Consider the following 26,013-nt stretch of genomic DNA (forward strand, 5'->3'; position numbering starts at 1 on the left):
GGACAGACACACACACATACGTTAAAAATTCAAAAACAGTGAAAGAAGCTACTTAGTCTAAGTTTCAATGACAAAATACTTGATTTACTACCAAGGACTCTGGAATTGAGGGAGGAGGTGAGTGGGAACCTAAAGAATTGTGACACATTCATTGAGTTCCTTAATTGGGGATCAGACCTAGGAGCTTAGCAAGATGCAGTAACTAAGAAATTGAAAAGATTAAAACAATCCAGCCAGCTCAGGTATGAGTTCTGGTCTTTTAGACAATGGAGTCAAGTTCCTGTTTCACACACTTAATGGATAATTACTTTGATTAAAGCAGGTGAAGAGAGTGCATTCTGGGAACAAGAGAGAAAAAGGAGGGGAAAAAGAATTATTTTTCTGTGTTTTGGCTGAGTTAACACAGGGATTGGGATTTTGGAAGTATCTTCCTGAATGGGGTGTGCTTGCTGCTTTTTCTCTATGCCTGGTTCTGCTTACACATGAAATTCCAAAATTGTGTTTAGTTTTTGCTTTTGTATTCTGGTCTAGAATAAATGAAAAGAAAATTATTCTTTTTAATTAATAATTACTTGATAAAGCTATAATGAAATGAAAATTTACTTTTTTGCAAACAGCATGACATACCTGGTAAGAGAGCTATAACCGTGAAGGCAAGAGAATGAAGAATCTAGCTATTGACAAGGTCTGGCCTACAGATAAATAGTCTTGCCTGGACCACTGAAATGATCTCCAAACTGGTATTTCTGGTCCCAAGGATATCTACATCTCTGCCCATGATATACACTGCTAGTGACTTGAAAGCAACCTTTTTACAAAATATCAAAAATAAAGCAACAACAAAAGCTCTTCAATTATTCCCCGTGGCCTACAAGGTAATGTTCATACTCTTTAGTATTCAGTGTTCTCTGAAACACGGATCCTTCTTCAATATTCTCCAATAATTCATTCAACTACTCTTTCGACCATTTAGCATTTCTCAACACGTACTCTTGTGGCAGAGAAACATTCCTTGTGGCCATAGGGAGACATTCTTGTGTCACTACACAGTCTTCTGTATTATCCCAACTGGTTGCTCAACAGTTTCCAATTACAGGCTTTTGCTCAAACTCTCCATCTGTCAACATGTTATATCTTCTTTCAGCTGAATATTATCCATTCTTAAAGGCCAAACTCAACCCCACATCTTCCCCAAGTATAAAGTCTGTGGGGTTACACTGAATTCCATGTATTGTGCTATTCCTTGATTATAGTCTTTTTGAATTGACACTTAATTCTTGCTTGTCAGCTCTCTGCTTTTCCTGTCACTTAGCTAATCTATATAGATTTATTTCTGTTAGCCTTTCCCTTCACAAACCAATCTCTTTATTCCATTCATCATTCTTGTCTTCCTTCTTTGAACTTAATCTAATTTGTCTTAATTTCTTGACATGGAAGTTTCCAGAGTAAAATATTCCTGGTGGATTCATGTCAAAATCCTGTAGAGTATTATCTATCTCTTTGTTTTAACTGAATTCAGCCACAAATGTTCAGATTTCATTCTTACAGCTCCTTATGCATACTTCTATCTGACCATATCATATAAGAAGTGACCATCTATGAGTTTATTGCACTAGATTGTGAGCTCTGAAAAGGCAGAGTGTTTGCACTCATCCATTTGAAATATTTTGAATTGAATGTTATGTGTCTGTGACAATTTCTGCTATAATATGTATTGTTATTACTTTTGGTAGGAAAAAATGTCTATATTAAAATTTTCAAACACCTGAATATTAATATTAGTATGTTTAGACCATTACAATTGCTGTGTTGGGGCACCTGGGTGGCTCCGTCAGCTGAGCATCCGACTTCGGCTCAGGTCATGATCTCACAGTTTGTGAGTTCGAGCCCCACGTTGGGCCCTGTGCTGACAGTGCCCGGCCTGCTTCAGATACTCTGTCTCCCTCTCTCTGCCTCTCCCCCACTCGTGTGCATGCTTTCTCTCTCTCACTCTCTCAAAAATAAATAAACATTAAAAAATAAAACAATTGCTGTGTTGGATTAGACTTTTCTACCAACAATTTTTTTTTTATGTTTAATTACTTTTTGAGAGAGAGAACAAGCTGGGGAGGGGCAGACAGAGAGGGAGAGAGAGACAGAATCCCAATCGGGCTCAGCAATCTCAGCACAGAGCCCAATGGGGCTTGAACCCACGAATGGAGAGATCACGACATGAGCTAAAATCGAGAGTTGGTCGCTTAACCAACTGAACCACCCAGGCATCCTGAGACTTTTCTGCCAATAAATTGATATCTATTCTAGATCCACCTTTTTTTTTTTTTTTTTTTTTTTTTTGCTCTTGCTTTGTGATAATGGAGCTAGATTCTATAAACATCGCCCATTTGTCCGTTGGCACTATGTTAGGGTTTGTCAGAGGGCACTGGAGTAAAACCACAAGGCAAAGAAGAGGAAGCAGCTTCTTTTCCAGGTTTCCATAGGCTTTTCTCCTTGCTCATCTGGCACTGCTGTCGGCAGCATGTGGGAGAGCCAGTGATGCTCACTGGCACCCCAGCAGGAGGGTGCCTACCCATTATCCCAGGCCACCAACACCCCAACTGATTTCTCTGTCATACAGTAGGCTGCAGTCACACCATCTCTTATGGGGGGTGAATCTCAGCCTCAGAGAGAGAGGCTCTTCAAATTTCTTCCTTCTTTGGATACTCTCCCTCAGATTGTAATATAATCTGTACAAGAAGACTAGTGGGCATTAACTAAAGAGTAGTGTATTTAAAAAACTAGATAATAATTCCACTGGACTCTTACTTTTTAGACATCTCTGGGAATAGTTTAGCATATTTCAATAAAGTTTCATAAGGATATTAACCAACTGGAATGCATACAAATGAAAGAAATTAGGATGGCAATAAGTCTCAAAAAATGACTCTGTATGAAAAGGGTTGAATTAAATAAGGATGTTTGGTCTAGAGAAGAAAACCTTTGGGAAAGAAGGCAGCTAACTATTTAATTATTTGAAAGGTTGTCTAGTGACAGAGGCGTTGAATTTATTCATTGTGGGTCCAGAAGGCAAAATAAGTCTTAAAGGGTAGTAATTATAGGGAACAATGTTACTGCTAAATATAACAAAGAAATAGAATAATGAGTTCCGAATATCTTGAGTGTCTAGTAGTTTTGGCAAGAAAAGAGAATCAAAAAAAGAAAAATACCATGACAAAACACTGTATGATCTAGTATAACAGTGTAACAGATACATGTGCTTCAAGAAGAGCCTGAAAATCATTTGTTAGGGATTTTGTAGACAAGAGAATCAATGCATTACATAGTTCTGGGATATCTTCCAAGTTGAAATTTCATGATTTTATTAAATCAAATTACTTTGTTAAAATGTAACATTTAACTATTCACCTACAAGTCTTTGGAAACACGGTGACAGAAACAAGATTTTCTGCTTAGCACCAGTTCCAGTCTCTTTGACTTTTCTCAGTCAAACTTATGCAGAATTAAAGAAATCAAAATTGAACTTTCATATTATCTAGAAATAAATAAAAAGAACGTTTCTTCCAAAACCTATGGGACACACTAAAAACTAGACTCAGAAAAATATATACCTTAAACGTGTTCATTATTACAGACTAAACATGAAAAAGAAGAGAATTCAGTCTTAATCTTACTGGAGAAACAGCAACACGATAAGCCAAAGTAAACTAGGGAGAGGAAACTAATATCGGACTCAAGTCTGAAAATCTATCAGCATAATCTGGCACAAAAACAAATGAAAGGAGGAAAATATGATTTTCATCAGTAGATGCTAAAGAGGTATTTGATAAAGTTCAGAGGCATTCCTTACAATATACTCTAAGTAAAACAGTCCAAAAGAAAACTACATACATATGTGCCCCAAACAAGAAGGAATACTGAATGATTCTTCCATTCCTTATTGACTTGGTTTATACTCCGTCAATAACTACCCTCATGGGTACCATCATGTATAAACATAGCTTATTGTTGCAGTCTGTATTCTACTTTCACTGAATTGCCAGTTTTTATCCCTAAATTACACATTTGTAGAAGGGAGCATCTCCTTCATAATTACTATTCTTCAAGTTTTTTTTTTTTTATATATACTATTCTCAGCTCTAGATAAACTTTAGAAACATTGTCAGTTCTTCCCCACCTCTGTCATTTTTTTCCTAGTCTTTCTTGGCAAATCATTTTGTCCCTTCATGAAGTTTTCAGTTAAAGAACATGACTAAATGGCGGTTAAACATATATTTATAAATTAAGTTGATCCTTCTGATGCTGGTGTCCAGAATCAAAGCAAAGTTAGTAGCTATCTTTATAAAATTCTGTCTGGGTTTGGTACATGGTAAGACATATTATCTCTTGATGTCTTTCTGTTACCTTCACAAATAAAAGATGACATAGCTGAAGACAGAATTCTTGTTACAATCTTTTCCCTCAAAAATATCTGTTATTGACTTCCTAGTATAACATCACAGAGAAAACCGAGTCCAACTTTAGTTTTTCTCTTAAAGTTAGCTTTTTTTTTTTTTTTTTTTGGCATGGATACCAATAGCTTTGCTTACATTTCAAATTGTAAAAACCTCATTTATAAAATCAATAATTATATTTTATCTTTCATTGCTTACTCTTTCGTGCTCTGTAATATTATTTTCTGTGACAATATCTATTATTTCCAGATTAAACTCTATGAACTTACATCCATTTCTTTTTCCTTGTTCTCATTTTGCCACTTTCCTCTATTTTACTCAGGAAATGTTTATCATCTTTTTCCCTAATATCATTTATTGGCTCCCCCCCCCCCCAAGTGGGGTATCAAATGTGCCATTTACTTCTTCCTATGAGGCATTGTAACAAATCTGGAGTTCAGTTAAAGATCAGCTGATATTTTCTAGATTAGTCTCTTCTTACCATCTATGAATATTCTTTAGAGGCACTTTTGTTCTGAGCCTTACTGAGCTAAATTAACAGGCATTTTCTTTAATATTCTTCAGTTCTTAAATCTTTTGTTTTTACTTTTAAACTGAGATAAAATTGGTGTATAACATTGTATGAGTTTTAGGTGTACAGCATAATGATTTGATATATTGCAAAATGATGACCAAAATAAGTTTAGTTCACATCCATCACCACACATAATTACAAAATTGTTTTCCTTTGTGTTGAGAACTTTTAAGATCTTCTCTCTTAGCAACTTTCAAATATACAACACAGTAAAATTAACTATAATCACTTATGTTGCCAGGACTTACTTCTCTTATACCCGGAAGTGTGTGTATTTCAACCACATATTCATTTTGAACAGAATTAAATCTTACTCAGAGGCATGAGGTCCCTTTGAGACCTCACAATATTGCTGGGCTTACTTGTAGTGAGGAATTTTTTCATAAGCTGCCCAGCTTTTTTTTCTCATTAGTTCTTTTCTAAGTCAATATTCAGTGTTTACATTGTTATGACTACGTAAATATTATTTACCGTTGAGCAAATGTGATTACATTTCCTTCTTGTACAAATTGTTTACTTGGCCTTTGTGATGGCCTCATTTTTTATCCTTCCTGGAGTTCTCCATTGTCCTGCCGTAACCCGGACGGGTCCCCTCTGGGTCTGCTACAAAGCTACAATCTTGGTACTTTTCTTCACCAGCCACTGGGACCTTTTTCTTTTTTGTGTTAGATGTTCTTTTGGTTTTTGTTTGTTTGTTTTTTGTTTCTGTTTTTTGGTTCATCAATGATTCTGGTGGAATGAGCATGAGTAAATTTCTTAGAAAGGATCTGCTAATCCTTTGATTTCTGAAAATACAGTTGATTCTCATTATTCACGGATTCTGTATTTGTGAATCTGCAACGATTACTTATAGCCCTCAGATCAATACTTGTGTGCTTTTGTGGTCATTAACAGACATACCCAGAGTGGCAAAAAGTCTGAGTTCCGAGGCAGCACACACAGTTTCTTTGTTCAGATCTGACACTGCAGATAAGTATACTTTTGTGGTCTACTTATGCCACACTTTTTGCACTTTTGTGCTTTTCATTGGTGATTTTCCTGAGTGCAATGGCTCCTAAACAGTATGCCAAAGTGCTGCTTAGTGTTCCTAACCACAAAAGGCTGTGATGTGCCCTGGGAGAAAAGATGTGTGCCAAACAAGCTTGCTTTAGGCAAGAATTACAGTGCGGTTGGCCATGAGTTCAATGTTAATGAATCAATGATATGTAGGACATAAGCTATCTTTAATCAGGAACACACACAAAGCAAGGTTGTGTATGAATTGGTTAACAAAAATGTTGTGACCAGAGGCTCACGGGAACCTAATCCCCTATTTCCCTTAGGAGTAATGGTTCAGTACTTGCTGATGCAGTGGGTGGAGTGACTTTATAGAACCAAACTACCACAAAAATACAAGAGTCAAGTGGATCTTTTCCTTATCTTTCTTTATGATTGACTGACAAAGTGTTTGGGAGGAGTGACAGTCTGGATCTTCGGGTTGGATATCACTTGCAGAATTTGAGGGCATTACTTTGTTGTCTGTCATTTCCTAATGTTGAGAAATTTGATGTCATTTTGATTGTGGGTCTTTGTATGTGACTTTTATTCCTCTACTTGAAGGTTTAAGGTCTTCTCATCTACAGTAATTAAACTGCCTTAGTCTGGATCATCTGTCATTCTCTGTGTTGAAAATATTTCCTTTGAAAACTCCTGTGTTTCAGTTTTAGGACATTTTCTTGCATTAATTATTTGATAATGTCCTATTTTCTTATTGTGAAACAATTACTACTAGATATTGCTCTCTGAGAGTAAGCCTCTAATCATCTTTAAATCTTTACCATTTTCCAGCGCTTTGCCTTTGTGATCTTTTAAGTTTATATTCCAAACTTTCATTGAACTTTTCATTTCTGCTATGTTTTTAATTTCTAGGAATTTTTTTTGTTTTGTTTTGTTTTGAGATTTTTTTTGGTTTGTTTACTTTAGTTTAGTTTATACTCCTTATACTCCCTGTATTTTATACTCCTTATATTTCCTTTACTTTTGTGGAATTCTGATTTTCTCTGGGGTTTTCTTCCTGTCACGTTAGAGTATTTTCTCAAATATCCGGTGATCTTCAGATCACAATTCAGAGCATGGCACCAAAAACCTGGCTGGATGTTGGATGTGTGTGTGTGTGTGTGTGTGTGTGTGTGTGCATACATATGCAGGACTTGCTGACTGGAGGGTCTCACTGCGGTGTGATGGGGCAGGATCCTAGGGTTTACTGGGATTGTAAAATGTCAGTGTTACCAGATCTTCTGAGATGGCCAGTTTTCTCAGAAAAGATAAACTGCTAAGTCTTAATTAAAGAGAAATCTCATCCAGGTCTAATGTTGAAAAATAATGGCACTTTAAGGTTGCCCTAATTTTTCCATAGGCCATTAAGATGGTGGCAGGATTCCCCACCCCACCCCCTGCTCCCAACTGTGAAGCTAGAGCATGGGTTGGAGTGTTAGGAATTAATGTGATTTCTGGCACTCAGCAAACATTTCACATATATTAATTTTCTTCCTCATGGTAGAATATCTTGCAAAGCAAAGGGAGTCACCGAAGACCAGACAGGAGAACATAAACTCCTCTTTGAATGCATACATTTTTTAAATGAAGAAAATGAAAGAGAAGCAGATGGGAGGAGAAGAGGGGAGGAAGAGAAGGGTGAGGAGGTGAGAGAAGGATAATGGGAGGAGAGAGAGGAAAAAAGAGGGAAAGGAAGAGGAGGAGAGCGAGGAGGAAAGAAAAGAATAGCGAGAAGGAAGGAAGGGAAAGGAGGCAGGAGAGGGGGAAAAGGGGTGAGGGGAGCTGAAGAAAGGTTGAGCACAGGGTTTCTCAGTCTCCCGTGATGTGGTTACTGGTTAATTTGCCAGTTATGTCATTCAGTGTCTCTTCTAAGATACCCTTGGTGCAGCCAAATGGCACTCCTAGTTATCTCCAGGATAGAAACTAAGCCTGTCTGTGTCCCATCACGACTTTTTGTTTATAACCTGTCTTTCAAGAATTATCAAGTAATCCCTGACACCACAAAGATATGCTTATTTTTATTTTTTTCTCCTATAGCAGATTAGAGTTTCCAAGAAATGCCTTGTATTATAGATACAAGCTTCTTTGTGTTTATACACTTCATGAGATGACAAGGTCCTTAAAGGCAAAGACAGTCTTGTCCAAAACTTCTCAATTACTGTAGTGAAGGACCAGCTTTTTATTTTAAAAATTTCCCATCCATCACAGACTGATAATTTTATAAAACACAAAATCATACACTTAGATGTCAAAGCAGGATAAAAATGCTATAAAATGTTCTAAATGCTTTCTCTTCCTTTTTGTATTTTACTAGTCACACTGGTTAAAATCAGTTCATGGATTGGCACTGTTTTACTGAATCCACTATCTTGCTTTGATCCTGGAAATATGATTTGAGAAGAATTTTGTACAGAATAAATTAAATCACATCCAAATGTAATTAAATTGATATTCAGAAATAAAGATAAAGATCCTGGATTTGATTAGAATGAAATGGCATCATAATATCCACTTCCCGTTTTTAACTCTTGGTTTGTACTTTGAAGGTTTAAATGTTAAGCAGTTAGCAATGTTCTCAAAAACAATGCAAATTGCAGAAGTTTTTCAATCTACTCGACATTTAAGTCTAAATAATTTGGGGCCACCCTTCGTCTGTCATTGTCAAAAGTAAAGTTTCACCTTACTAAATTTTCCAGCAATGATAAGTTGGTGTTGCGATCTTTGTAGTATGGAAGAAAGCTCAATATTCAATCATACTAATAGGAAACTATTTCTGTCTAGTAGTCTGGTTTTAAAACAGAGTCTGACATTGTTATTACATAATATTTCACACATATACTCACAGTGGTCTTCACATAATGAATTTGCACTTAATGAAATTAGACAGCTATTCATTGAACAAAGGGCAGCAATGCTATCAAATTATTTCTTGTGAACTTCAAACTAACAATTGGTAACTGAAGCAAATAGGAATGAATGTTTGGATTTATTGGGAAGCCCCCTAATTTCTGACTCGGTGGTCTGACATGGGAATCTGGAGTGCTCAGCATGCCAGGGGTCTACTGAGATTCATTTTGGTCATCAAAGGCCCATGATTAAGGAACACATTTTTAAAATCACTTCTTTAGGGAGCCTCACTTTTTAAAAGGCTTTCAAGATTTTTAGTATCCGATAGGGCTGTAATATACACTTCACTGAAATACCACTAGCACGATAAGATAATTTAACCGAAATCTGGGAGAAATATCTCATCAAGTGTTTCATCTTTTTTATGCTTTTCATTGAAGCTAAGAGGAAGCGATAGTCCAGGTTGTCTACTGTTGAATTAAACCAGAGGCACTGTTATGTTATTTTGAAGTTGAATGTGGCCTGCAGGTTCTAATGGTTAAGTTCTGAATGTGGTCTAATGAAAATTTCACCAGAGAAATAATGTTTCTAAAGACATGAAACATTGGGGGTTGATTTTTCATTTTAATATCTACCTTAGTTGGCATCCCAAAATGAAGTTGTTTAATACATTTTTTTTTTTGCCCTGATTAGCTTCTAAAGTGTAAGCGATGCCTGGCTCTTGCTAATATTTGGCAGCTATCGATTTTACTGTGATAACTGATTTGTTCTGCAGAGTTAAGTAGGGAATCTTTTGAATCAGAAGTATTCTGCACTTTGAAAATGTCATTAAAAGTGTTGAAAAGGTCACATTTTGAGATTGATGAAATACAGATCAGTCATTCTTGGCTGGATGAACAGAATTTAATTGGGAAGCGAGGCTTTAAAACTTTTGCCAGCAGTTTCAGAATGCAAATCTGAGATTCACACTGCCTCTGGAAGGAATAAATAACTCTTTATGTACATGATTATTTTCCTGAATAATTAAAGCTATTGTGTGGATGTTCACGATGATTCAAATGAACGTGAAACCCAGAAGAGAGAATGAAGCATCAGTGTGCATGAAATTGACCGCTCTTTAAGCAAAAGCCCCAGCCTGGACTCCATTTTAAAATGGCTACCAATGTGCTTTGTGTCTTTATGGAGATTACATCACATCTCTGTGTCTTAGTTTTCCAGTATTAAAATAATTACAACATCTATTTTCTTTATATGAGAATCAGTATAGATGTATTGAAAAATAGGAAATAAAGGCTAATCAATAATTTGGACCCTTGAGGAAGGGGTCCAGGAAATTATTTAGGTAAGCAAGTATAATTCCACTGGAAAGCCCATTTCAGGTACCTTTATGCAGTTAAAAATAAGAAAAATTAATTAGCTTTCTTTCCTTGGATGTGGGTCGACTTTAATTTAATGAAATCAACACTTCACTTATTTTGAATATTTATTTCTTCTGAGTATTTTCAGGACAGATTTAAAAAGTAAATGAAACTAAGATCTTATTTCCAATTGAATCAATAGCACTATCTTCATGTAGTGTTTCTAAATATGAAACCTAAGTAATCCAAGCCATAATTTATATTTTATTCATATCTATATCCAATAAATTTATCTTTCATTGGTCAAACTATCTGCTTACCCTTTCCAATGTAGCCTGACACTTTAAAAACTCATGTTCTTCAAAGACAGTGCTGGTAGTAATAAGGAAATGGTAGTAATTGTGTAAGTTAATATACTTGTCAAAGCTCTGATTGTTTTAAATTTGATTCCATGATATCATTTAAGACTACTTCTTCTCATGAGTAAGATTTTATGTATGACAAGTTCAGTTATTTATTTTCTTATGTATGGGTATTTGATGTCTACAAATTCGTTTGGCTACTTTAAAATTGTATGAAATGAAGTGATCATAAATCCTTTGTAGACTTTAAAGGACTTCTCATTAGACTTGCCTTTTTAATGTAATTATAGGGTGAGGATTGCTATGACAAAGAGCTTAGAGGATACAGTAAGATTATTTAGCCAATATTACTTACGTTACAATTTTAACAGCATTTTTATCTTAAATGGACATCTAGCCTTTATGATATCAGATTCGTTATTGGGTTGAGTGGATTTAATGATTGAACAGGTGTTTCTCCTGTCTGTCTGTCTGTCTGTCTGTCTCTCACACACACACCAAATGACAGATTGACTTTTAAATACCTTAATTTATTATGATCAAATATCTCATCCAAATTCTGGGGTGGGGTGAGGTTACCTGAGATATATAATGATACCAATTCTCAAAGTAAAACTGATATGAACTGTGACATTTGGCTTAATGTGACACTTTATTATATGGATGAATTAGACACTAGTGGAAGTGCTGATAACACTCTTTTGAAATATCATCAGCTATAAAGTCCTGCACCACTGCTTTCTTTATAAGCAGAACTTAAATAAATCTATTTAATGATCCTATGTATTTTCTTCCCTCTAAGTAACACTATACTCCTGCCCTATATAATCTGCAATTACTTTCTTTTCCCTGAGGAGAACATTTCACTGAAGAAATAAAAGTCGTTTCAGTCACCATGAGTCTCTCTGCTTCCTAAGACATTTTCAAATGGTAAGGACTGAGGAAGACTCTTTTTGATGACTCTACTCTATTTTATCATTGGAGAGTAATGAATTCTTGCTCCTTAAAAATGTGTCCTGGAGCCCATGCATTCAAGACACCACTGTCAGGATATATACATACATGACCGATGACCCAATTTATTGGTGATACTGTACCTGTCATCACAGTGCAGTTTAAATGATTTTGACAAGTACAGAAGAGTGGCATTGACAGGTGCAGAAATAAATAATGGGTTTAAGCTTTCAAATGTTTTTACAGCATTTCCCTGAGTGGCAGGTTGATAAATTAAAATTACAGTTGTAGCATCAGACCTGAGAGCACAAGGCTTTAGATTACAAAAATAGCGCCGTGGAAACTTTGTGTACTCTCCAGAGAAGCAGCCTGGAGGGCCTAGGGAAAAAATGAAACAAGAGCGCTTGCTAAAGGAATCATTAATTTTGTGGTAGCACTGTCTGAGTCTAAACAAATAAAAAAAACAAGATTTTTAGAAGAGGAAAATTGGCTTCATCCCCTTATCCCTTTTTCCCTGGAGACTCACAGAAAATTGAAACCACACTATCAAAAGATAGGCATTGAGTCGCCATTCGTGGTTTCAGGATGTCAGATGGGTGTATTTTGAGCTTCGGGACAGATTCTTGTTAACCTTCCCTTAGTTTTGACGCTCCACCTGGACTTTAGCCTATCATACTGTCACCATGATCCCACAAAGTTCAGCTGAGAAACCCCTAAGACATCACTCCATCACTCACTGACTCTAATACTCTCAAAAATGTTATTTTCATCAGGCATTTCTGTTCCATCATTTTTTTGTTGTACACATCTTATTCAACGAAAATTGTATATATTTAAGGTATACAACATGACATCTTGATATACATACACACTGTGAAATGATTACCATAATGAAGCTGATGAACATATCCATAACATCACATAGTTATTTCTTTGTGTGATGAGAACACTTCAGACCTACCTTTTTTTTTATAGTGAATTTCAAGTATACAATATAACGTTATTAACTAAAGTCATTGTGTTCTAATTCTTATTCATTCTATATACCTGAAAACTCTGCCTCCCTAATTGTCCTATCCCCTGGCAACCATCATTCTACTCCCTGTTTCTGAGTTCAGTTACTTTAGTTTCCACCTATAAGTGAGATCATGCAGTATTTGTCTTTCTATGTCTGGCATCTGTAATGTCCTTCAGGTTATTCCACACTGTTGCAAATGGCAGAATTTCCTTCTTTTTAAAGGCTGGATAACATTCTATTATACAGAATTATGTAATATTTCATAAATACAATATTTTCTCTATCCATTTATCTGTTAATGGACACTTGGATGTTTCTATGTCTTGGCTATTGTAAATAATGCTACTATGAATATGGGGGATGCAGATATCTTTTCAAGTTAGTGTTTTCACTTCCTTTGGATAAATAGAAATGGAGCTGCTGAATCATAGGGTAGTCTTATTTTTATTTTTGGAGGAACCTCTACACTGTTCTCTGTAGTGGCTGCACCAGTTTACTTTCCCCCAACAGTGCACAAGGATTCCCTTTTCTCCAGGTTTTCACCAGCACTGGTAATCTTTTGTCTTTTTGATAAGAGTCCTCCTAACAGGCGCGAGGCGATTTCATTCTGCTCAAGTCATGATTGAGTCTTTTCAAGTCACGCCTGAACCACTACAACAGCTTTCTAGATGGCTCTACTATGAACTTTGGGAAACATCACTCTTTGGTTAAAAACAAAACAGACAAGCAAACATCCAATGATTCCGTTGACTCCACAGAATGAAAGGATACTCATCCTCTTCCCTCTCTCAATATTCTAGGCAATTTTTAACCTGACCTTGAGGATTAACTCAGGTCCTGCTTTTTGGCTAGAAAAATTTCCTGATAATCTGGCCATTTCTTCCAACTTCTCAGTTTTTATTTTTATTAAAATTTTTTAAGGTTTATTTTATTTTTGTGAGAGAGAGAGAGACAGAGCACAAGTGGGGGAGGGTCAGAGAGAGAGGCAGGCACAGAATCTGAAGCAGGCTCCAGGCTCTGAGCTGTCAGCACAGAGCCCAACATGAGGCTCGAACTCACAAACCAGGAGATCATGACCCGAGCCGAAGTTGGCGCTTAACCAACTGAGCCACGCAGGTGCCCCCAACTTCTCAGTTCTTAAGATTAACTCTTAATTCCTAAATGATTGGTGAACACCAATTACTTTACAGCAGTCATATAATTTTGTTTTGTGTTTTCATGCTTTACTGAAACCATACCTAAACTGGTGTTGCTTTCCTTTTTTCATGTTCCTCTCATTAAAGTTTTTAGTATTGTGAATGACATTTTCTATAAATCTAAGTACCCTCTGGAACTGTCTCCCTGTCTTCATGCTATTTTACTTTTTCTTGTCTATCTTCCTCAAAGATCTTCTGAGTATGGCAGTCCTTCATTTCTGTGCCGATTTCAGTCTCTTGTGAATTTCTATTCCCAGAATTCAACTGCATTACTAGGAAGTGAATATTCAGGCTTTGGGGATTCAATTAGTTAACATTTCTATCATTCAGTGGAACTTAACTCCTTTAGGAAAAAAAAAACTATTAATATAATTTTTTGTTGCACAGGATAGTGAAATAGTAATAGGTTATTTATTTTGCTGTTTACTAGGTGTCAGACACTGCTAAGCACTTTGCAATATTATTTCATTCAAGACAGTCCTAAGAGTTAGTGGAGAAGAGCTAAACAGATTGCCCAAGGTACCTAGCTAGGAAGTAACAGAATGGAATTCAAACCAAGGAAATCAAATTACAGAATTTAAGCTCTTAAAATAGGTCGCAAACAGTACATCAATGTATAGCATCTATTAGTAAATGTAAGGTGTCATACAAAACCCGGAAAAAAGTAAAATAGTGTAAATATTGGACCTAATAAGGGTGTCAAGATTTAATAATGTCTTCATAACAACAGCAGGAGTATACTGAAGATCCAAATTCAGTTCCAAGACCGGAAATAAAAGGGGGAATATCCCCCAAGAAAAACTATTAAAAAATATAGATGCTAGCAATTATGTGAGGATCAATTTTTGCTGTCTTGGCACTGTTCGCTTCCCCTTGTTTGGATTTAGTAGAATGGGAACACTCCACCTCAGGGCACACAGGAGACCGAGGATTGACTGGATCATGATTTGTTCACTCATTGAATAGAGAAAAATATGAGAATTTTATTATTTTTACCTTTGATGTGTTTTGAATGTGTCTCAGAGAAGCTTGAGAAGTAAAAATTCTGAGCTTTATCAATATCATTTTTTAAAATTATTCTGAGTTATTTAAATTATGCTAATAGAGTGAAAAGATTCTGAACTTTTAAAAGATTTTTTTACATATTTATTTATTTTAGAGAGAGAGAGAGAGAGACAGAGTGTGAGCAGGCAAGGAGCAGAGAGAGAGGGAGACACAGAATCTGAAGCAAGCTCGAGGCTCTGATCTGTCAGCACAGAGCCCAACAGGGGGCTCGAACCCACGAACTGAGAGATCATGACCTGAGCTGAAGTCGGACACTTAACCTACTGAGCCACCCAGGTGCCCCTGAAATTTTTTTTTTCACCCACGCAAAACATAATTCTCCTCAATAATAAAACCACTCATGCAAAAATTCATCAGCTGAAATATTGGTATGAACAAAAATTTCAATTCCAAAATACAACTGATTCATATTAAAAGTCTTCTTTTAAAAGGTCAACTTCATGCTGAAGAGGCAAGAAGAAATAATTCACATGGAAAATTTCATTTAATGCCTTGAGTATATTTTTAAAGTGGCTCAGTGTCTGCAAAGTGTCAACAGTCACTTGTGCTTGAAGAGAACTCATGCATTGTCTTGACACGCCCTTTTACACTGTGAATCTTAAACGTCAAATGAACAAAAGCTTCCTTTCCCTTCATCTGTATTTTTCATTAAAAAGCTGTAAAATCCTTTTTCAAGGCAACTGGTTTTACACTAAGATTTATATCTTAGAATCTTAATTGGGATGATCACTCAGTTCTTGTTCACTTTCCTAAATGCACACTTGATGCCTGTTTTCTCCCAGCTTATTTCCAAATTCAGAATCTATGTGATGCCACATAAAAGGAAACATTTGCCAGAAGAGTTTTCTTAATTGCTCTAAAATGTAACATTTTGAAGATGAGTAGAATATCAGATGCTTAGTACTCACTTGTTCAGCACTGCAAGCCTAAGCTCCACACTAAAAAACAAGTTTGCTTACCTGATTTTTTTTTACTATTGGGTGAGTGAGATGGGAGGTTTAATTTTTAAATCTATTATTTAAATTCATTTTGCTTAAAAAATAAATATATTTTATATTATATATTTATAATAAATTTATGTATGTAACATATATTACATACACAATATTTATAATGTAAAATATGAAACATTTTAATCATTTAATAAAATTATTTATTAAATATTTAAATGATATTATTTAATAATTTAAAGTTTAATATATTTCCATAGGTCTGGGACAACATCAAAATGAGTTTTTATGCATCTGAGCATAGGTAGTATGTTCTTTGTGTACCATGGAAGCTTCCATGGCATACCATCTGGTCTTTTTACACGTATCCTGGTCTGTGATGGGTGAACTCCAAGGCAGTTCTAGATCAATGTGCCCACCTCCACCATATGCATGGTGGACGGTCTTTCTGATGTCTCTTCTGCCTTCAAAGTCCCCAGACCCAGGCCAGAGACTCTTCAGTTCATAGTGGACATGTTCCACTTTGCTAATGACCTCAGAGACACAATCTATATCACCTGCCATCTGAAGGTCACTCTGGCTAAGTCCTGGACCAGCTAAACAAAGCCTATTCCTTCATGGAGTCCTCCAACAGGTGGTCCCGAGTCGAAGGCCCTGCTGATATCTGTCGTTGTGGTAACACAGGTAGCTGTGGCCTTCTGGGCTGCACGAGGAGGCTGTCCCACCTAGAGAGACGGCAGCACAAGGCCGCTTCCCAAAATCACAATTGCAGTCACGTGACTAAAGAAGCAGATATTTCGGCGGGGCCTCTGAACTTCCTGGGAAAGGCTGGTGATCATGGTATGGAGGGGTCAGTCTCTCCTCACACCTCTGTGATGTTGGGCATAGGGTTGGCCAGGGTGGTATCCCTGACTCTGGCTACCATTGTCCTGGGTTTGCCGGGAGGTATCACACTGCTTCCTTCCCTGTGATAAGCCCTGTGTCTACTTCCCAATAAAAGAAGAAAGTGAAGGAAAAAAAACCCAACTTTCCCAAACTGGGAAAGACTATGGGAAGTTATATTTCAAAGATTTTCTGAAAAAATTCCAGAGACTCTACATGTCTATAAGAGCAATCTGTGCATTCATGTAAGAGAAGGGGTGGGAGAATGAAACCATGATGTAGACAATGGTTTCCAGGCCTGCCTCGTCGGCCTTGGATCACACTGCATTTATTGGCTTCCCCTGGGTAAACAGAATCAGACTCTGGGATGAGCCTTCCTACCTGACTCTAAGCCAAAGTTTATTATTTTTTCCTGACATTATTTTATTAATAATTTACTGATGCATATGGGAGCGCCTGGGTGGCTCCGTCGGTTAAGCGTCCGACTTCGGCTCAGGTCATCACCTCGCGGTTTGTGAGTTCGAGCCCCGTGTCGGGCTCTGTGCGGACAGCTCGGAGCCTGGAGCCTGCTTCAGATTCTGTGTCTCCCTCTCTCTCTGCCCCTCCCCTGCTCGCACTCTGTCTCTGTCTCAAAAATAAATAAAACATTAAAAAAAATAATTTACTGATGCATATGAAAGAAAGCCCCTCTCATATCAATGTATAGTTGAAGGTCTGAGATCTGAGATTTCACTTAACTTCTATTCACAATTCCCTATTCTTTTTCCATAAGCAAATAATTCCTGCGTTATAACTTTCTTTGACAATTTTTTTCCATTGGTATATTCAGATTGAATTTATGTTGTGACATTTAAAAGTTTTATTTCATAAATACTGCAGCACATTTATGAAAGAGTTTTTTCCCTAGTTTATATTAAGAACAGATGCACATTAAAAATTTATCAATATTTGGTTCCATTTAAAAAATTTAAATAAAAATTACTAGTTTTCATCATTTAAATACAAAACAGTATCTGTGTTTATCTTGTTTGATAGTTTACTCCATTCACAGTTTTGTTTTGTTTTTTCCCCTCTCCATTATAAAAATGTTTTTTTGTTTCCACATGTAACCCAAAGCATGACCTGTTAAAGTGGAGTTTTATTCTCTGAACTATTTCTGAGCTCTCTGATGGATTCTTTGGAGCATTATATATGAGTATACCTTCCACATGTGTAATAAAACCGAATTTTTATGAGAAATTATGTGCCAAGAACAGTGTTAAATACTTGATCTAAATTACCTTACTTAATCACCATATCACAAATAAGGACCCAAAGCTTGGGAGTTTAAGTAATTGCCTAAACTAATACACATTGCTTGTAAGTGTCAGAGCCTATGAAAGCAAAAGCAACTTCTAGAAGACATATTAACAAGTGCTTTAAGACACTGGCAGACAATGGACAAGTATGCAATATTTAGCACTGATCTATTCATTAATATGATTTTTTTATTAAACAGAATTAAAATTAATGTGAGGTGTGCAGGGTCCTAGAAAAACTCACTGGTATAGACTTAAAGGTCAACTCATACCAAAGACCATATACTATGTATTATTCCTTTTGGTATGTGACTATGTTACAAGTCACAAATTTGAGTAATGGTTCTCGTATTAGACTACCTGTTGCCTAGTAGTCTCATAGTGTCCATTATGTTCACTATCATCTTATGCTCTTACCAACAAGGTCAGAAGACAGATCCATACAAACTTTGGACAATTTTATTTAAAATAATTTTCCTGGAGAAAAATGGAGAAGTTTAGCTATGTATTGAAATATCCAGTCAGCAGAACCATTTGGGTTGCATGTTCCGTTCCACTTTAAAGACCCATCTAAGGAACAGCAGCATCATTCTTCTTAACTGCCATGCCAATTTTCCCATTATGGGTATTTGCTGAGTTATATGTCATTCTTTTCTGGAAACTTTTTTTTCTAGGCTCTAATACAGAGTTTTAAACTCCTGATAAGTGTAATACAAAGATTACTTAGTCTGCCCTTGTAAAACAGAGGTATGAAGTAAAAAAACGAATTCCATCTCAAGGTAGGAGAACAGGAAATGCTGAAGAGAAACTGCATTAAGCGAGGCATGAAGAGAAGCTATTTCAGCCCTCTTGACTTGAGGGCAGGACACATATGCATTCAAAATAAAAGATTTCTTCAGGCTTAAAGATTTTTAACAATAGGAGCTGATGATCAATGAAGGAAAGAGGCATGCTCTAATGATTTTTTTTTTGGACCAGATCAACTTGACCTTTCATTTTTTCATGAAATCCTCCAATAAATGCATCTACTCCATTTTTCTCTCAGCATCTCTAACAATTATTTTGATTCTCATGATTCAAATGGGTTTCTCAAAAGCTCTTATGAGGAGGAGAAGGAGAAAAGGAACCATGTTGCTCAAGGAGTGACAGACATATTCAAGGACGGCAAACAAAGAAAATTAATATGATCATTTAAAAAATACACTCCCATCCCATGTTTCTGCTCATTAAGCTTGAGTATAGTGGCTGTTTATATGTGATTTTTTTCTCATCAACTATGGCATGTTTCCCTTTAAACTATCACATATTCTTGCACTTTTTGATACTTTACAACATCAACCACAATGCCGAGCATGCCAAAGTCCCCTAATGAGATATTTTAATATATTAATCAAAAGATCATTTGGTAGATCAATAAAAACAATTGGCTGATTCTTAACTAGCAAATTGCCTGGAAATAGTACATGTATATTCTTGTCAACAATACATTATTATTAGAACATGTACTCCAACTCAGAACACTACCAGAGAAGGCAAGTGTTGGTCTTACTCAATCTGCCTCATGGTTCCTTGGCTTTGCCTTCAGAGAAGCACCTGATTTCTCCAATGGAGAAATAAAAGTGAAATGGGAGAAAAGGAGAGAAGACAGTACAGACTTTGAACACAGATTTAGGAAAAAAAGGGAGAAGAAACAGTAGGGGTAGATAAGAGAAAACAGTGCAAAAATGAGAAGACGGACTAGGAACAGTGAAACTGTGGCTCAGGGGAATTTGTGAAACCAATCTGAGTGTATCTTTGCATGATGAGAATATAGAAAATTACCGTATACCTTTTTTGGCTTTTTTTAGAGGATACAGAATTTCATATGCATTCATTTGCTGAATTTCTGAGGTCATAAAACAGCCTACTGAGCATTTTAGTTAAATCTTTATAAAATGTAGATAGCAGTGTTGCTGAGGATATGACCCAATGATGTGGAATGACTCTGAATATGGAATTATGTGACTGAAAACACTATCCCAGAAGCCCTTGTTAAAAATCAATTAAAGAACTAAGATTTAAAATATTTAGACATGTACTCACCCAACAGACAGGAAAGGCTCCTTTGACTCAAGTCTGTGAAAAAATATAAAAAATTTACTTTAACATAGTAATTTGCTGTACACTTAAAAACTGTTTTCATATGAATCTGACAAAATTATTATACTTGTTTAGATGAAAATGTACACTTTAGCACTAATAAAAAGCTACAAATAATATATCAAGATCTAATCTTGACTAATTCAAATTCGGGCTGTCTTAATGCAGAGGCTAAATAAAATGAAAAACTGGAATGGGAATGTAGCATTAAATGATACATTAAAGTAATAATACTGTTAGTCTAATTCTGATTTGCACTCTCTATATCTACTTATTTCTTTTTTTAATAGGAATTTGTAGAAGTTTTGATATATCTATTTGTGGCTGTTGTAGTAGTAAAGACATTTATAATGTATTTGGTTACATACTGGCTGAGTAATTTGTTTTTAGTAAATACTCTGTAGCAAAGAAAGAAGCAGAGTGACATTCATGGTCATTTATGGGCAGGAGCAAGACTGGGGGGTGGGCTGAGGGGAAGTCAGATCAACAGATTAGAGTATTACTGCCTCCTCTGTGTCTCCTAAGAATCAGGTATTTTTGTACCTCCTAACATATTAAAAAAGAATTCTAATTCTGAAGCCTCCGATTAGCTGTGGCATCTTGAGCAAGCCACTTGAAAAGCTTTCTGGGGCTTACTTTTCTCACTATAAAATAGGCTAGTATTGTTTCCAGTTAATTTTCATATTTCACAAATTAATTGTATATTCTTTGCAAAAAGCAAATCAATCAGGAGAGTATACACTTCTAAATGTTCCCTGGTTGATAACTAAGGAGACCAGTGGTGGTTGTATATTGGCCACTTCGTTTTCATACAAGTTTCTTAACATAAGATTATCTGTTAAATAAAGACATTTTTATCTGAATTCTGGTGTTTAAGATCTTTAAAGAGCCTTCGTGTTTTAAAATATTTTATTTACATGTAAATAGCTGTGGGAAAATGGTAGGAAATTTAATCCTGTAACCAACACCACACAAGCTGACTACATATTGAAGTGGACAATTGAAAGGGCTTGTCATAGAATTAGGCCAAAATACTGTACTTTTATATGAACCTACACAATGAAGGCAATAATCACTTTTTGTCTCTATTTTGTTTTATGCTTATAAAAATAGTTTATTATAAATATGCCTTGTCCCACTTAATGGGCAGAGCTGACACAGCTCCCTGCCACTTGTCATGCTGCTTTAAGTGAACAATCATAGCCCGAAGGGCCTCTTTTAGGGAACAGGCACCCTAGCAATCCCTCTGGGCAGTGGCAGGTAGGGAAGCAGAGAAAACCAATAGATTGTTCTCAGAGTTTGGATGCATACATTTATGCAGCCTTTTCATTTTCTGAATTCTGATTTTATTCACACCTCCCTGGAAATTATTTGCCATGTTGTGTGTTTGTTGTTCCCATATATTTAAGATATGATTAAGCAAACAGAACTAAGGGGAAAAAGTTGAAGATAAATAATGAAATATATTTGGATATGCTTGTTTTATAAGACATGACCAGTGCTAAGTGATCAAAAGAAATTACCTGGAAGAAATGAGGGGGATTCTATGCAGTGTGATGCAGGGGACCATTTATTTACTTGTATCATCAACATCATGACAGTAATGATTTTCCATTACACTCTAATCAGCAATACTTAGTAAGTAGATAACATGTGGGTATTAAATGGGATCCCTTTAGCCAATAATTTCAGACTCACACCTGTCAGATCTTAGTGTATGTGTGTAATTTGCTTGTTTGAGGTGCTAGCCCACAGGCTCCTAGTTCCCCGTTCCTGCTCCCTCAGTGTCCCCTTGCTTCTCACGGCTCCCTGTTTCTAAGCGGCATTGAGGAATCCAGTAAAAGAAACACTTAAAATATCTGATTCCTCTCGTTTTCATCCTCCACATCTCAATGAGCAATGCACTGGCAATTTTTCCTTTATGTGACTTTCACATCCCTCTCTTCACTCTATTCCCAGGCTGGTTCTCATTATTTACCCCAGCCTAGCTGGTCTCTCCAAATGTAAATTCTTTGTTCACAGCTGCTGCGACTTCACACTGTTTCACACTAAAACCTCCTTCAGTGTCCCCACTCATATCATGCAGGCCTGGTGCTGTTTTCATTGAAGTTATCACAAACAACATGAAGAAAAGAAAGACCCACCATTTTGCCTTTCCCTGTGCAATTACCGAAACACTGAGTCAGAATGTGTTTGAAGTAGTATTTACTTATTGATTTTCTTTTTCTTTTTCTAAAGGCTTCAGACAAACGGTGGATTGGAGCATTGTAAGGACATATGTTGCCCCACCGGCACCCGTGGTTGATATGGTTAGTCTCACTGGCCGGTGAATTGTCTCCTTCTTTTACTTCAACTATTTCCTCCCAAATGTTCAATGGAAGAATTCAGGGGAAAATTCAAAATTTTCAAAGTGATACTGGATTGAGAGTTCTGACTGATGTTCTATAAACCAGGGATTGGTGAACTCTGTTCTACAGGCCAAATCCTGCTTACCACAAACCTGCAGCTTACCCGACGCGGGGCTCAAACTCACGGACCGCGAGATCATGACCTGAGCTGAAGTCAGCTGCTTAACCGGCTGAGCCACCCAGGCGCCCCACAAATTAGGAAAGACTTTTCCTGTTTTTGTAGAACCCACAAATTAGGAATGACTTTTATGCCGTTGACACACAATGTTACATTAGTTCTAGGTGTACAACATAGTGATTCAGCATCTCTACCAGTTGGGCCATGCTCACAAGTGTGCATTTTTCTTTTCTTTTTCTTTTTTTCTTTTTAACTTTTAAGTGTTTATTTATTTTTGAGAGACAGAGACAGACAGGGTGTCAGTGGGGGAGGGAGAGTGAGACGGAGACACAAAATCTGAAGCAGGCTCCAGGCTCTGAGCTGTCAGCACAGCAGGCCTCAAACCCTCGAACTGTGAGATCATGACCTGAGCCGAAGTCAGATGTTCAACCAACTGAGCCACCCAGGTGCCCACAAGTATGCATTTTTAGATGGCTGAAAAATATCAAAAAAGAATAGTACTTTTTGACACATGAAAATTATATGAACTTTCAAATTCCAGAGTCCATAAATAAAGTCAACTGAGACACAGTCACGCTTATTCATTTACATATTGTTTAAGGCTGCTTTTGTGCTATAGTAGCAAGTTGAGTAGTTGTAACAGAGACTGTACGTCCACAATTTGAAAATATTTACTCTATGGCCTTTATAGAAAAGGTATGTCAACCTGGGTGGCTCAGTCAGTAAGCGTCCGACTTCGGTTCAGGTCATGATCTCCCGGTCCGTGAGATTGAGCCCTTCGTCGGGCTGTGTGCTGACAGCTCAGAGCCCGGAGCCTGCTTCAGATTCTGTGTCCCCTCTCTCTCTGCCCCTCCCCCACTCACACTCTGAGAGAGAGAGAGCTCTCAAAAAAAAATAAAAACATTAAAAAAAAAGTTTTGCCAACCTATTAACTATATTGCTGAAAGAAACTGGAAACAACCTGTCAAAATAGGCACTCTTTATTTTAATATATATCAAAATATTCTCCCAGAATTACAAGTTCAGTATAATTTGAATTACCTTTCTACATCACCAAATCTCTGCACCTACTGCTGACAGATCAACTCTGCTACAATGCTATTTTCACGTCACCATATTTCTTGACAATTTTGATAACCATAGGAAGATGCCCAAACTTTTTAGTGTGTCATTCGAAAGCTTGTGAGAAACATGCCTCACGCTAACTTTCCATGTCGCTCTTTATCACTTCTCTTACCAACCACTTTATTCCAGGATATTTGTCTATTTGTGACTTAAACAAATCTCCTTGATGTCTTTAAGCATTCTTTTTCTGTACCAGAATACTAGTTTTTAATTCCTTTCCTTATGATCTATTTGTCTTATGAGTTTATCTAACTCCTTCATAAAGCTAATCCTGACACCTTCATCTTACAGGGACAGTCCTGTCACTAAGCTTCTATTACTTATTATCTCAATTACTATGACATATTCTCCGGACAATAGTCTTGGGTTAAAAGTCTAGCTTCTAGTTTCAAGATTGTAAGAATGTTAAACTTGCAAGTCTGCTTAGAGAAGAAGCTCATCAAAGTTCTGTGTTAAACCTTCCAATGGTCCAAGGGAGGTTCTGGCTGATGCTCCACCAGCTGAGCAGAAAGGAAAGATTATTGTCCATTAGTCATTCCAAGCCACTGAAAATGAACCCTAGGTACCTGGAGCCCCAAGCATTTTCAGTGGTGATACAGAGCAGGAAGTCTGTGGGGAGCCACCATCAGGCAATCCTATGCCATGTCTCATCCTCAAAATGATGGCACACTGTAGAGGGAGGTGATAACTGGCCCACACTGAACAATGCTCTGCTTTCTAACCAACTGCTTAGTCATGGTTTCATTACATAAAGTCAACTTCCCCAGCCTTGAGTTAATTCAGAGATGTATTTTTCATTCAATGTATCTTCTCATTAATTATATAGCCAACATCAGAAGCAACTTACAACATATCTTGTGAAGAGTATGAGATTATGTACTTAGAGCAACTAACACAGTTCCTGGCACAGAGTAGACTGTGATGGTCATGACCATGCCAAAGATAGGTTGTTAATTCTATGCGCTGAAACTGCCTGAAAATGTGAAAAGCTCACACTTGTGATTTTAGTCTTGAAAAGTGAAAAAAAAATGCAAAAGAAGGAAACTACCAGGAGAAATATCCCTTTGGAGAAAATTGTTTATCAGTGTAATCCTTAGAAACTTTTGATTACATTGTGATATGCCCAGAGAGAACTTTTCTGAGTTTTTTAAACAAGGTAATTGCTTTGTGAAGAAAAGGACTGGTTTTGTCTTTCCTAAGATTTACTTTTAACATGAGCTGGGTAGTGAATTTAATAATACTTCATTCAGGACTGGCTAGAATTAGGAGTATAATAAGATAAACAAACTATAGCCTTTGGAAAAATAGGCACAGTAAAGAAATAAAAATAGAATGCAAAGTGAAGATCAATATTTGGGGTTAACGGATTTATAACACTTTGTATTTAATAACAAAAAAATCTAAGCTGTATTTATTAAAGACCAGGTGTTATTAAAAATGCTTTATAAACACTGATTTATTTAAGCATCATGATATCCTCTGAGATAGATCTCATTTTACAGATGAGGAAACTGATACCCAAAGATGTTAAATGTTTTGCCTAAGGTCACACAGCTAACAGTGGCTAAGCTAGGATTTTAATTTAGGCATTCTGGTTCTAAACTTCATGTGCTCATGTCTCGCATTGTGCATTGTCTTTCATCAATTTATTTCCTTTGTTTTATTTTGCTTATATGTGCCTAACGGCATTATCACATTTCCTTTCTTTATAGTTTCTATACTCCACCGAGAAATCTTATCTGGTCTCACATGTTGTTGATATGCTGGATATTTCCAAACTTAAAAAAAAATTTTTTTAATGTTTATCTATTTTTGAGACAGAGAGAGACAGAGCATGAACAGGGGAGGGGCAGAGAGAGAGGGAGATAGAGAATCCGAAGCAGGCTCCAGGTTCCAAGCTGTCAGCATAGAGCCAGATGCAGGGCTTGAACTCATGGACCGTGAGATCATGACCTGAGCCAAAGTCGGATGCTTAACCGACTGAGCCACCCAGGCACCCCTGATATTTCCAAACTTTTGTCTTTAGTATTACTCTATTTATCCCTCTGTATCTGTCCACCATATATCTCCAATTGTAGATGCCTTCAACTTAACATGTTCCAAACAAAATTCATTGTCTGCCTCCCTCATTCTGTTCTTCTTCATCCTTAACTCAATGGCATAATCAGCCAATCAGATGACCAAACTAGAAAGATCATAATCTCTCTCTTCAACTCCCTTCCAATGGCACGCACTT

The 26,013-nt window shown here is 36.6% G+C and overlaps 1 protein-coding gene across 9 annotated transcripts in view; it reads right to left on the reverse strand.

Annotated features, from left to right (window-relative positions):
* The window catches only part of RALYL (RALY RNA binding protein like), a 704,475-nt gene that overhangs the window by 106,816 nt on the left and 571,646 nt on the right, over positions 1–26,013 (reverse strand). For all 9 annotated transcript variants that reach the window (XM_027064307.2, XM_015080486.3, XM_027064306.2 and 6 more), the window contains one exon: positions 20,070–20,102. In XM_027064307.2, coding sequence (XP_026920108.1) covers positions 20,070–20,102 — 33 coding nt within the window. The remainder of the gene's footprint in view (positions 1–20,069; positions 20,103–26,013) is intronic.

This window comes from Acinonyx jubatus, chromosome F2 (assembly GCF_027475565.1).
Source record: "Acinonyx jubatus isolate Ajub_Pintada_27869175 chromosome F2, VMU_Ajub_asm_v1.0, whole genome shotgun sequence".
In the NCBI taxonomy this organism is placed as follows: Eukaryota; Metazoa; Chordata; class Mammalia; order Carnivora; family Felidae; genus Acinonyx; species Acinonyx jubatus.